At 35.9% G+C, this 15,141-nt stretch overlaps 1 protein-coding gene across 1 annotated transcript in view; it reads right to left on the reverse strand.

Annotated features, from left to right (window-relative positions):
- DPYD (dihydropyrimidine dehydrogenase) overlaps positions 1-15,141 on the reverse strand; it is a 931,708-nt gene that overhangs the window by 463,837 nt on the left and 452,730 nt on the right. The window contains exon 13 of the mRNA XM_069598442.1: positions 8,646-8,861. Coding sequence (XP_069454543.1) covers positions 8,646-8,861 — 216 coding nt within the window. The remainder of the gene's footprint in view (positions 1-8,645; positions 8,862-15,141) is intronic.

A 15,141-nucleotide genomic window follows, 5' to 3' on the forward strand; every position in this document is an offset into this window, starting at 1 on the left:
GCCACTCCAGTGTTCCTGGGCTTCCCTTTTGGCTCAGCTGGTAAAGAATCCACCTGCAATGAGGGAGGCCTGGGTTCGATTCCTGGCTTGACTAACCATATGAAAATCAAACTGTTACAACACAGAAATCATTGATGGTTTTATCATGCTAAAAGTTTCCGAGATGAAAAGTTTATATTGAATGTGTTTAAATAATTTTAAGTCCTTACTTACTGTATAGATCTATATTAGGAAAGCAATATCATACAGTAAAAACAAATTACTTATGTACTAAATTTAAAGCCAGAACTATAGCAGTGAAAATAGTGCAGTGAACCGTTGTTCATTTATTGTTTCACAGATTTTCATGATAAGATAATTTAGAAATGCAATAATAAAAAAATATTGGTTTTGATATAATCTTTTACAAACACAGATCTTCATTGCTCATAAGACTTTCCAAAAGGAGTTATGAGTAAATGTGATTTTCTATATTGTAATCCAAAGAGAATTAGCTAGGCACTAAAATATTATTGTGTAACTTATTTGCGAAATTCCCCTTAACAATGTTAAAGATTATTTTCAGTATTTATAGTCCTGACAGTGTTAGTCCTAATTTTTGTCTGGTTGATAGGTGCTAGCAATTTGTGCAAATGCAGGCAACTTCCTCTCAATTAAGATAATGTGGATTGAAACAAGATTCTGGAAATCCACATGGGAGAACAGACAACCGACATGGTAAAAAGTGTGCAAACCTTATTATGGGAAGGAAAACAGGACTATTTAGAAAGAAAAAAGACAAGACTTGTGGATAGGACATGAGAGCTGTCTCCAAGTAACTGAAGAGCTGTCATGTGGAATTGTGGTTTAAATTAGAAGGCTATAATTATTCATTCATCTAACAAGTATGGATTGCGTCCTTCTTATCTGCCAGACATGGTTCTTGGCACTGGGCATACAGTAGAGAGCAAGAAAGATAACATCTCTCTTCTTATGAAGCTTACTTCAAATGGCTAAAACAGAAAGTAGACACATAAATACATGAGTAAGAACACGGTAATTTCATATGGTGACAAGCACAGTGAAGAAAGAACAACCAAGGAAATGTGGGACAGACAGAATGAGATTTTAGTGGTCAGCAAAGAATTCCCTGAGGAAATGTTTCATGTGAAAACGGAAAGAGAAGCAGGAGCAGTTGTATAAAGAGGTGAAGGCAGAGCAAACGCAAGTAAGCGGCCCTCAGAAAGGGAGGAGCTGCCCATGTCAGAGGGCAGGGAGGGAGGACAGCATGGTTGGAGAAGGATGCTGCAGGACGACTGGCTCTTCATGAAAATGGATTCCCAGAGGTTTTTCATCAATCCATCTCTCCCCCACCAGCCCTGCCTCTCAAGAACCAAAATAGACATAAACTCCTAAGTGCCACTTTGCGTGAAGCAAGGGGTTGGGAGACCCTTGGTGCACCTGTTCAAATGAACTCCAAATGCTGATGGAGACAAACTGCCTTCATTTTTAGACATGAATGTATCCAGAGAGGATATATAGAGAAAAGAGTCTGGATTTGTATCAAATAGCTGGTGGTTCAGAACAAGGCATAGCAGATTTAAACCACTGAGTGAGAGAAGCCACACCTATGCTCCTGGGTCCTGTTTGAGGACCCAAGAACATGGATGAAGCTCTCAGGGACCAGTCAGCCACCAAGAAGGCTGTCAAACAACAGACGCACTGGTGAGAACAAGTAACATATCACATGGGGCAAAAAGAAGCTTACCCAACTGAGCCTTGACCAGATTACCAAATTATAGGATCAAAAGAAGATTATTTATTGTTTTAAGCCACTAAATTATGGGACAGTTTGATGTATAGCAATAAATGAGTGAGACAGAAATGCTTGCTAAAACATGTGGCAACAGATTTCAGATTGAGAGGCAGGCAGAAGCCTCTCTTGAAAACTCAAGAATAGTCTGCTAGTAACGTCTGGGAGAATGCTAGCGGAAGCTGGGAATGCAGTGTGAAAACTGTTATTGGCGACTGGGAAAAGAGTGGACTGTATTATGTAGTGACAGAACAATTGGCAAGAATGTCACTGGTGATAATTCAAAAGACAGAAAATGTACATAATGCATTTGTGGATCCGACTAAAGATATCTCTAGACAGAATGCTTTAAGTGTTGGTTGAGTGTTTCTTCCCAAGTATAATAAGGTACTGTAATAGAGAAAAAGAGCCAAAAAGGATATATTTGATTGCCAGAGTAAAGCAAATGAGACTAGCATTTGCTGGGTTGGAAAAAAAAAAAAGCTATTATTTATACTTTATCTCTCCTGGAAGGAGATTTTCAAACTAAGAAATGACCACAGGGTAAGGATGGCATCAAGAGCTTTGCTAGATGATACTTTGTTAGAACCTTACAAAGATTTTGCAGGAGTCCTAGTGGATTCTTTCAAGTAGACAATATCGATTCTAAGCATCTCTAGGATGCTGTCATAGCAGCAACACATATTCAAAATGGAGAGAAGTCTGTCTCAAGGAATTATGGATGTGGCTCTGGGGCATGATTCAAAAGGTTTTTAAGAGAGTTTTTCGTGACATCACTATGATCTAGGATTAAAATGGATAATTCAAAATAAAGGAAAGAATAAGAATTCCTAACTTTCTATGGGCAGAAACATTCTGAAAAGGCTACTCAACTGCCAACATGGGCCATGATTGGTCCTTTCTAAATAAAAGAAAACAAAACAAAACTCAGAAGGCAGAATCAACAGCCCAGAAGGTAGGGCCAGTAATGGAGAGGAACAATGGATTAGGGAACCACTACTTGGGAGTCGAATGGGCTTCCCCGGTGGTGCTAGTGCTAAAGAATCTGCCTGCAATGCAGGAGACCTGGATTCGATCCCTGGGTCGGGAAGATCCCCTGGAGAAGGGAATGGCAACCCACTCCAGTATTCTTGCCTGGAGAATCCCATGGACATAGGGTCCTGGCGGGCTACAGTCCATAGTGTTGCAAAGAATCGGACACAACTGAAGCGGCTTAGCATGCATGCATTCGAGAAATAGGTAAATACCATCTGCTCAATGGTGGGAAAAACAGCAAAATCAAATCACAAAGGGGCATACATGCAGCATGGAAGGATTATTGCAACTGTCTTTATAAACACACCACCTACAGCATGTATATTGCATCTTGTAACTTGTTTTGTCCCAAAATGTACAGTGGAAGTGACAGTGTGTGACTGGGGTCTCTGTCTCAATGGACCTTGAAGCTTCCACTCTTGCCTTCTTAGAACACCAAGAGGAAAGAGATATTATGAAGAGATGGATGGGGGCCAGCCATCTCAGCAATTACAGCAACTTCAACTAGACACATGAGTGGAGGCATCATGCCAGTCCCCAGGCATCCCTCCAATTGACTGCAAAGGCATGAATGAGCCCAGCAGACATCATGTGATGCAGAAGAACTTCCCATATGAGCTCAGCCAAACTGTGTGTGTAAGTGTGTGCGCTCAGTCATGTCTGACTTTTTGCAACCCCTTGGACTGTAGCTCACCACGCTCCTCTGTCCATGGAATTTCCCAAGCAAGAACGCTGGAATGGGTTGCCATTTCCTACTCCAGGGATCAAATCTGTGTCTCCTGCATCCCCTGCACTGGCAGGCAGATTCTTTACCACTGGGCCACCTGGGAAGCTCCTTCAACCAAACTACCAGTGCACATAACTGAGTGAAAAAGCAATTGTTCCAAGGCCTTGGCACCTTATTTAACTTTCTCAGACTATTATAGTTTATCCTTGAACAATGCAAATTTGAACTACACAGTCCACTTCTTTGCAGATTTTTTTTTTCAATACTTAAGTACTATAGTACTATATGGGCCCATGGTTGGTCCAATCTGTAGATGTGGAACCACAAATACAGAAAGTTGAACTATAAAGTTATAAGCAGATTTTCAACTTTGTAGGGGGTCAGTGCTCCTACCACCCATGGTGTTCAAGGGTCCAACTGTATTTCATCTAAAAAACTTTACTATCTATCTTATAGATATATTATGAAGATTCAGTGAATAACTTATGAACAGTATTTGCCAATGTCCACGTCCATGCATTCTAAGTACTCAATAAATGGTAGTTAGTAATATGTATAAAAATAATAATCATAACAACGACCTCCAATTTCAAACAATAAGTTTAATACGGTGATACAGAAGCAACCTTGAACAGAGACTGGAATTGCCCAGGTCAAATTTCTCTTCCCTAGATGGCACTACATGTCCATACTTGTTAGCCTTTCTCTGGGGTATTTATTTACTTGGAAGAAAAAAAAAAACACCATATTTTAAAATCAACAATTCATTTATGTTAATAAGTTAGACTAATTTATGTCATGATGTCTCCGAAGGCAGAACTATAAAACATGGATGCAACTTGTGAGAAGGCTGATTTGGGGACAATAAATGGAATATATTTCTAAACTAGATCTTTCTATAGCTATAGCCGGCTGCATTGCCTTAAAGATCTAGCATGTTCTGTCACTAAAAGGATTCAAGAACAGGCTCTTGACACATGAGCTTAGATAATTCAGCCAGGTAATTTTTATTTCCCTTGCTGATACTGTGTGATACTTACACTGTTTTCTAAAAAATTCTCTGTATTTTTTAAGGCTTAGTCAACAACCTAAAACTTAATATGCAGTCTATGCACTTAGAAATTCCACTGACATTTTCATTTTTAGACATATAAACATAAACTACAAAAGCAAACCTAGGATATGAAAATTTTAAATTGGCCTTTTCTCCCTTGATTGAGATCAATACTCAGAACAATCAATTTTTTTGTGTTAATTATCTGTTCACATGGCTAGAAAAAAAAAAGCTCAATATGCTGTTGCCAAGAAATCTATGTATTCATTTACTAATTCATTTATCCAAAGAATATTTATGAAATATTTATCAAACTCTTCCTATACACTAAGCATTGTGCTGGGTGGTATAAGACTATTTTATGGCAACAGTTACAATCAATACTTTGATGCCAAAGAAATCATGAACAACCTTAAATATTTCTCAGATTTTAGCTTTCAGTATTTTATGTTGAGAGAAACTCATTATTTGTATATCTATTTACTTAATTATTTGATACTTAAAAAATAAAATATATGCATTCAAGACATTAAAAAATCAATCACAAGTGTACTGTAATATATATATATATATATATATATAGGTATGTGTGTGTGTGTGTGTGTGTATATGAATAGCTTATAAATGAACAGAACTTCTGCTTAGGTTTGAATTTGATTTAAGATAGTGGTAAACTCTTCTGAGTTTATCTGTATAGTAAAGATATATACACCCTGCAGTTAGATATTATTATTTGAAGTATATATGTTGCTACCTAAGAGAAATAAATAAAATACAATTAACAAAGCCAAAACGTTATCTATTTTCTATCAGTATAATGCAAACAGAGGTAAGGAGGTTATTTTATATGAAATATTAAGAATATCTAATATTCCCAGTTAAACAGAGCATTACATCAGTTTGTAAATATCATTTTATAGTGATATTTCCAATATTGTATTTATAAACAGGACTTCAAGAAAAGCAATCTAGGTATTTTGGGAAACTAAGCAACTCTGATTTGGGAAGAAAGAATATAGTTAATAAAAGCCAATTTTTATATTATTTAACACAAAAGCAAACACAGGTCTTTGTTATATTTAACATTAAAAGACTGATCATTTGCCTCTCTAAAGAAAGCACATACAGCTTCTATATAGACTGCACAGTAAAGAATAATATATTTCTGTTTACTGAGATATCAACTGGCATTTCACTATAAGTCAATGGTCTACCATTGCTATAGCATATTAGACCTCAATCTCGCATCTATAAATGTCAAGAGTATATATATGTGTGTGTGTATATATATATATATATATATATGATGAAAATCAAAGCATGCTCCAAATGCTCCAAAAATTAAAAAAAAAAAAAACAAGGGAAACAAAGTTCCCCTAAACATGCTTGCTGCAGAAATCAGTGTAATATTCAGCTGTCAATCTAGAAAAACAAAGAGGGACCCACACTGTCAGTAGGACAGGATAATAAAATTTCCAGCAGATGTTCAGACAGGGCTCTAATTTTTACTGAACTCCCTTGGTAAGCATTTAATTTCTTTATCATATGCAAGCTTGGCAAATTGTACTTCATCAAAACTGCATTGTGAAATATTAATATTTCATATGATAACAAAACTCCATAGAATAACCTTTGTCATATTAAAAGCATCCAAATTTCAAATGTCAGGACTCTGAATTTTAATACATTTTAAGTAGACTCTTGAAATTGCATACTAATTATAATGAGGATAATCTAAATTGGTATGCTATAATGTCACACAAATGTGTAGTACATACAATACTTGAATAGATGTCTTTAGTAGGAGGCTGTGAAAAACACAAGTTGTATACTACAACATTTCACCAATAAGAAAGCACAAAAATCATAGGACAATAATATATTTGAAACATATCTAATCATTAAATAGAGACAATATAAAAAAACAAAACAAAAAGTAGATCTTCATGATACAAACTGACTATGTTGCAAAATCATATATGGGAAGTAATCATTTTTTAAAATAGACTTACAGAAGCCCAAGGTGGCATCCTTATTTATGTCACTACAATCTGCATGAGTGCATTTAAAATAGTTTTTGCACAAATATTTTGTTGTACCCATCATCAAAGTAAGTAAAATAAAGCTTCCTAAAACCCCCTATCATTATGTTTTATGTGCCAAATTTAATTTGCATTTGTCCATAACTCTCCTTTTGAAACATCATCACAGACTTCTGAATTGATAGATTAAATTCAAATTGGAGGTCTAGAAGGAAGTTAGCTTCCACATTCATTTCTGCTGGTGATCTTAATGAAGGCAACTGCTCTCAGGTTACTGAGAGAGACAGCTTCACAAATCAAACGCGTGTCACCAACGGAGTAAAGACAAATGTCTCTGATTAATCAGAATTCAATTTTTGTAAGCAAAGAAACCAGCATATTCGAAGCAGACATCCTTTTTCCTACAATTCTTCACTTATTCCTGATTAGCCACCCATTTTTGTTTACATATAAAATTTTTTCAGTAGCACAACTAGTCATTAAATGGTATCAGCGATTCAATTTTTCTCAATGGATTAAACATCGTATTAGAGCTTCTGAGTAATTCTTAAAGGAAGAATTGCAATACAAACAAATATAATGTCAATATTCTACAAAGCTGTAAACAACTGATTAAGGATATTCTGAAGCTAAATTCAGTATGTTGTTTATTTTTACACTTTATTTAACCAAAGAATTTCTGAGAATTCAGCCAATTTATTAAAAAAAATCCTTTAGCTATTTAAATATAAAAATATTTAGGTACTTTTTTTTCATGCACTAGGTTTCTAACTTTTGAGGATTTCTAGATAATCGTGATCACATTTATACATAGCATCTTGTGAAGCTGTCAGAATGAGACAGCCAAGATGTTTTAGCCATAATAATGCCAGCTATTGATCCTAGTAAGAGGAGAAAGAAGAGAATGTGCTTAATGGGGCATTTTTGTTCTCTATTATTTTCTTTGCCTAAGGATAAGGCTGATTTAAATAATAATAGTCTTTTCTCAGTCACTAGATTCACACATTCTTATACATTAATTATTACTAACTACCAGTAAGTATTAAATAAACCAATAGGTGTATCATCTAAAATTTTATCAATAAAAGGTAGAAAAATGTTAAATTTTGCTGATCTTTTCTAATTCAAAGTCATATGAGGATGCAACCCTCTATTGCATAAATTATCCTACTTTTAAAATGTTCACTTATATACTTTCTATATTTTAAAGACTCAATCTTAACTTTAATATGTAATTAATTTTCTACTAAGTATGTCCACTTGCAATGTGAGTACACAGTCATAATGTCAAATTAAACTCAGGTCAATGCATTTGGGGAAACATTTCTGTATTTAAAAATTCAAGAAAAATCTTTTCCAGGCACCAATTAAGTTATACTGAGTGATTCATTTTTACATGAATTAGTTTCCAGGATTATGTACAAATCAAATTCATTGTCTTGAGTTGAGGCACATGTTCTCATTCACGCACATTCAGAAATCACAAAACAATTAATAATGCCAAAATAAGAGTTAGTCTGTGATTATTAAATGAAATAGACATTCTGTAGTATTTACATTTTTGATACTTCCTAGACAAAATACAGTGATTCCCTGTTGGTTCAGGATAAAGAGTCTGCCTGCAATGCAAGAGACTGGGGTTTGATCCCTGGGTCGGGAAAATCCGTTAGAGAAGGGAATGGCTACCCACTCCAGCATCTTGCCTGGAGAATTCCATGGGACAGAGGAGCCTGGCAGGCTACAGTCCACGCGTCCTAAAGAGTCAGACATGACTGATTGACTAACACACACACAGACAAATGAGAAATAGAAATCTAACCCATTCCTCATCCTGAGACAGAAGAAATGTAATGAAATTAGCCCATTTGTAATAATAGGTCTTACCCAATAGTTTAATAACTGTTATATCTTGGTGAACCTTTGCATTATAATACTTATACCCTAATTAAAATAAATGATAAATATTTCAAAACAAATTCAAAAATAATTTCTTACCTTATCAAGAGAGAAAGTTTTGGTCAGAGCAAAGGCCCATCCAGCTTCAAAAGCTCTTCGAATCATTGATGAACTGGTAGTTGGAGTTGCACTGGCAAGACCAAAAGGATTTGCAAACTTCAATCCAGCCATTTCCACACTAATGTCCACCAGATCAATGGGAGTATAAAACAGGGGGAGTTCGGGCTTAGCAGAAACTGAAGCTCCATATTGTGACTGCAAAAAGAGACACATAGCCAATAATTATTCTTGAATCACATCTGATTTCTCCATATAATCTTTTACAAAAATCACTTCAGCACAGCATTAATATTAATATAGATTACACTGGTCTGTTTGGAATGATTAAGACTGGCCAATAAAGTCAGTTAGCAGAGAATAAAATTCATATATCATTTTTTTCTTATTTCAAAAGCAGTACAGAGTATATTAACAGAAATAATATCAATTAAATAAACAAAAAACTATACTTAAAATATACTGAGATTCAAGCACAAAAAAGAATAATTTCAAAATTTATCTCCCTGAACCTATTAACCTAGCCTTTTTGTACTTAATTTGTAGAAGTGTCTGTAGTGCTCAGAAATATGTTAAAAAAACAAAAACAAAAAAAAACCCAGCAAGTCAGGAGACCTAAATTCAATTTCCAGTAACTTCATTCTATTTATGAGATTTTAGGAAAGCCACCTAATACATTCTTGCTTTTTCTCCTTTACTGTTTTCAGTACAGCAGCACAAATTCTGGCTGCCTAATTTCCTACCTCCTAGAGATACTGGAAATGCAGGAAATCATAAGCAATAGGGAGACATCTAATTTGGAAAGTGGATAATGTACTCATGTATACGGGGAGGCTTTCTTCAGCAAAAAACAGGTACCAGACAGTTAATGTCGAAACCGTCCATTGGCTCTCAAACTGTAAAATTATATTTGTTAAATGGATATAGTATAAAGCTACCTTGAATTATTGGAAAAAAATCAATAAAAAATCCTTTACAAAGTGCATGGCCCACTGCAACATAGTAGGTGCTTGCCAAATGCCATCTCTCTGATTGCAGAGATTATTAAAGCTTTCATTGGGTTCTTTATAAAATGTCTGTTTCTCTCCTTTCCTCCCTCCCTTCCTCTCTCTCTCTGTTTATCTTTGAAAGACAAATAATACTGGCAAATATAAAGAAGATGAATTTTCTTAGCCAAAGAAGTTACTGAATAGACCAGTCTAGTTAATTCTAAAGTAAGAACTCTTTTCTCTTGTGAATAATCACTCAAAAGTTGTTTGAGCAGAACTTTAATTTTACAGGAGTGTGTCTTGTGTAGATAAAGATTGCCATGACTTGCATAAAAATTATTTCTGGACCTCCACCATTTATAATGCAAAGTAAAGTTCACTTAATATGTAAAAAGGCATCAAACTTGTCAACTGAAAGACTAATGTGTCTCTGGTGCCTGCAAAGTGGTGCCTGATGGCATCTACACTTCTGCTGTGGCACGCATCTTCTGCCAAGAATGTTCTGGGTTTCAAGGTACATTTCTGAATATTGTGCAGTTCTATATCGTGTGGATAATTCTTCCAGTTCTCATGTGGATTGCAATATTATTAAAAGGATTATTAACAAAAAACAAAAGTTATAGTATATAATATAACAAAATGTGGGACAATCTGAGGCGTGTTAATTTGAGGCATGTGTGTCTGTGTGAGTGCGTGCAGGAATAGGTGAGGAAATAAACAGCTTCCATTAGATTTTCTCAGCTCTGTGTCTGCGTGCTCAGTCGCTTCAGTTGTATCCAACACTTTGCAACTCTATGGACTGTAGCCCACCAGGCTCCTCTGTCCCTGGGATTCTCCAGGCAAGAACACTGGAGTGCTTTGCCATTTCCTCCTCCAGGGACTCTTTCCAACCCAGGAACTGAACCCGCATCTCCTGCGTCTCCTGCACTGCAGGCAGATTCTTTACCCACTGAGCCAACTGAGAAGCCCTTTCTTAACTCTAAATAATTCACACTGAATCAAGGAAGTTCGGATCAGATGAAGGAAGAATTTGCTGACACCACAGTTTGGTTAACACCAGAGAAATTTTACAAAAAATTTCCTTCCATGTCTGAGGAACCTAGAAACTTTGGGAAACCTTTCATCTGATGATAATGATAGAAATACTTCCAGTTCCATGTTCGCTGAAGTGATACAGTCTCTCATCTTTTTGTGGCTTTATACTGAAATAACTAACCTCTTGAGTCTCACAGGTGAATTTTAGTTTGTCAAAAATTATAGTTATACAGCTTTGGGCAGTAGACCAAGGAGGTAGACATATATGTGTAGTTCAACTTGCATTTCTTATTTATGTAGTTTTAAATACACAAAGCATTGCTTTGAAATTCTTAAACATGTTGGTACCTCAATATTTAGAAAGGAAATAATGTGGGCAAATGTTGCAATATTTTTCTTAAGTTTCAAAACAAAAATGAAAAGCAAACAACAAAACACATAACAAAAAAAATCAATACACACAAAACTTTTTCAAATGAGAGGTATAACTTTTCATAAAATGTATATTTTATTTTATCAACAAAAAAACTACTAATGTATAGGCAGATAAGATACAACCTTTAGTTGTAATTTGTTATTGTTAGTTTGGTCACTAAGTTGTGTCCAACTCTTTGCAACCCCATGAACTGCAGCATACCAGGCTTCTCTGTCCATCATAATCTCCCTGAGTTAGCTCAAACTCATATCCATTGAGTCAGTGATGCCATCCAACCATCTCATCCTCTGAAATCCCCTTCTCCTCCCGCCTTCAATTTTTCACAGCATCAGGGTCTTTTCCAAGTGTCAGCTCTTCACATCAGGTGGCCAAAGTATCGGAGCTTCAGCTTCAATATCAGTCCATCCAAAGGCTTCCCTGGTAGCTCAGACAGTAAAGCGTCTGGCTGCAATTCAGGAGATCTGGGTTCGATCGCTGGGTGGGAAAATCCCCTGGAGAAGGAAATGGCAACCCACTCCAGTACCCTTGCCTGGAAAATTCCATGGATGGAAGAGCCTGGTAGGCTACAGTCCATGGGATCGCAAAGAGTCGGACATGACTGAGCACCTTCACTTTCAATGAATATTCACATTTGATTTCTTTAGGATTGACTGATTTGATCTCCTTACTGTCCAAGGGACCTCAGGACTCTTCTCCAACAGTTCAAAAGCATCAATTCTTCAATTCTCAGCCTTCTTTATGATCCAACTCTCACATACATACATGACTACTGGAAAAACCAGAGCTTTGATCACACAGACCTTTGTCGGCAAAGTGATGTCTCTGCTTTTTAATACACTTTTCCAGGTTTGTCATAGCTATTCTTCCAAGGAGCAAGTATCTTTTCATTTTGTGGCTGCAGTCACTGTCCACATTGATTTTGGAGGCCAGAAAAATGAAATCTGACACTGTTCCCTCATTATCCCCATCTATTTGCCATGAAGTGACTATTTTTCCAGTCATCCAGTGAAGTGAAGTGAAGTGAAGTCGCTCAGTTGTGTCCAACTCTTTGTGACCCCATGGACTGTAGCCTATCAGGCTCCTTAGTCCATGGGATTTTCCAAGCAAGAGTACTGGAGTGGGTTGCCATTTTCTTCTCCAGGGGATCTTCCCAACCCAGGGATCAAACCCGGGTCTCCTAAACTACAAGCAGATGCTTTACTGTCTGAGCCACCGAACAAATGTAAGAAACAACCTAGATGTTGAATGATGAGGATTAGTTCCCCAGTGACACTACTGTACAAAGGATGTTATACTGGCATCAGGAATAACACAAAGAAAAAGAAAATATTGACACAGAAGACAGTCTATCCTATAGTAAGTAAAAAATAGTGGTGAATAAAACAGATAAAAGTCTCTGAAGATTACATGTAGAAAAACATAAAGAAAGCTACCAACCAATCAAGTGAACACAAAATTTAAATCACAGATCATTCACCACACTATCCTTTACCTCATGCATTATCTGATGTATTCCCATTAGCTTGAAATATAATCTAACACATTCTTCACCCATCAGGCTCTTAGTGATTCTTTGAAACTCAACTCATGCGAGCATATGCTTCCTGGGGCATTTCCTTAATGGATTCTATACACTTGTCTAATGTAGCTGACTCTTTTCTTAGATATTTTATCATTTAAAATATGGCTCCACCTCAATAGTCATCACACTCGGCTGCGCATGTTGATTTTTCTCTGCAAACAGAACGTATACTCCTTGAAGGCAGTGACTGTAGCATATTCAAATTAATATCTCCATTAGAATCAAAAATATTTGCAAAATATGTTTATATTACATCATATTTTATATAAAACACTTATTCTTAAAGGCAACTCTGCCCTTTGCAGAGAAAAAGATAAATAAAATCACTTTTCCTTAAGGTAATCCTCATTATTTATTTGCTCATTTTTATTTTTAACATATAATGTTTTTCAAAATTCTCACTGTACTTTGTTAGATGGCTCATTTACCTTTTGTGCTCTAAAATGGCTGAACCAGCTAACATACTTAAATGGGCTAAATACAGAAACCTGAATTTAAAATTTCCCTCCTCCTTTCCCTTCTCTAATGAAGGAATCATCTTATAATCTGGACATCACCACAATCTCGCTAGTTGTTCAAAATGCACTTTAAAAAGATTAAGGACCATTGTCATAATGGATGAATTCATTCATTAATGAGTTCAGTTAAGCATTTGTGCAATGCTTATTATATGCCAGGTACTAGTATAGTCACTGGGGATTTAGCACAGAGTAAGTCCAACGAGGTGCCACTGTCATACAGTCTGTTTTTTATAGAGAAGCTCGGAGGGTTGATGGGAGTCAGACACCTAGAAACTAAAGGAAAACTACAGAATCAAAAAAAAGGTGAAGTAATAAAGAACTGAGATCAGGATGGAGGGCAAGAGTAAACCCAAAGACAAAGGAGAGACTAAATGTTCAGCAGAATTTTTGACAGCAAAGTAACACTTCTTTTATAAAACCCATTGTCAGACATGAGACACTGAGAATGAGAGCGATGTCTAAAGATGACTTTTACAAGTTTGCTTTTTCCACTTCAGAATTTTTTGTGGGAGATTGAGAAAAGATTTTAGTTACTTACAATTCAATCTAAAAAAAATAACTCTCCAGAAAGCAGGAAAAGAAGGAACATACCTCAGCATAATAAAAGCCATCTACAATAAACCCACAGCAAACATTATCCTCCATGGCAAAAAATTGAAAGCATTTCCTCTAAGTCAGGAACAAGACAAGCATGCCACTACTATTCAACATAGTTTTGGAAGTTTTAGCCACAGCAATCAGAGAAGAAAAAGAAATAAAAGGGATCCAGATAGTAAAAGAAATAAAACTCTCACTGTTTCCAGATAACAGATCCTCTATATAGAAAACCCTAAAGACACCACCAGAAAATTACTAGTCGATGAATATAGTAAAGTTGCAAGATATAAAATTAATACACAGAAATCCCTTGCATTCCTTTACAGTAACAATGAGAAAACAGAAAGAGAAATTAAGGAAACAATCCCATTCACCATTGTGATGAACAGAATAAAATACTTAGGAATAAATTTACCTAAAGAAACAAAAGACCTATATATAGAAAACTATAAAACACTGATGAAAGAAATCAAAGAGGACACTAATAGATGGAGAAATATACCATGTTCATGGATCAGAAGAATCAATATGGTGAAAATGAGTATACCACCCAAAGCAATCTATAGATTCAATGCAATCCTTATCAAGCTACCAACAGTATTTTTCACAGAACTAGAACAAATAATTTCACAATTTTTATGGAAATACAAAAAACCTTGAATAGCCAATACAATCTTGAGAAAGAAGAATGGAACTGGAGGAATCAACTTGCCTAACTTCAGGCTATACTACAAAGCTACTATCATCAAGACAGTATGGCACTTGTATAAAGACAGAAATATAGATCAATGGAACAAAATAGAAAGCCCAGAGATGAATCCACACACCTATGAACACCTTATCTTTGACAAAGGAGGAAAAAATATGCAATGGAGGAAAGATAATCTCTTTAACAAGTGGTCCTGGAAAACTGGTCAATCACCTGTAAAAGAATGAAACTAGAACACTTGCTAACACCATACACAAAAATAACCTCAAAATGGATTAAAGATCTAAATATAAGACCAGTTCTTTGGCCCATTTTTAGACATTTCTCCAAAGAAGACATACGGATGGCTAACAAACACATGAAAAGATGTTCAACGTCACTCATTATCAGAGAAATGCAAATCAAACCACAATGAGGTACCATCTCATGCCAGTCAGAATGGCTGCCATCAAAAAGTCTACAAGCAATAAATGCTGGAGAGGGTGTGGAGAAAAGGGAACCCTCTTACACCGTTGGTGGGAATGCAAACTAGTACAGCCACTATGGAGAACAGTGTGGAGATTCCTTTAAAAATTGCAAAAAAACTGCCTTATGACCCAGCAATCCCAC

This window comes from Ovis canadensis, chromosome 1, assembly GCF_042477335.2.
Source record: "Ovis canadensis isolate MfBH-ARS-UI-01 breed Bighorn chromosome 1, ARS-UI_OviCan_v2, whole genome shotgun sequence".
Lineage (NCBI taxonomy): Eukaryota > Metazoa > Chordata > Mammalia > Artiodactyla > Bovidae > Ovis > Ovis canadensis.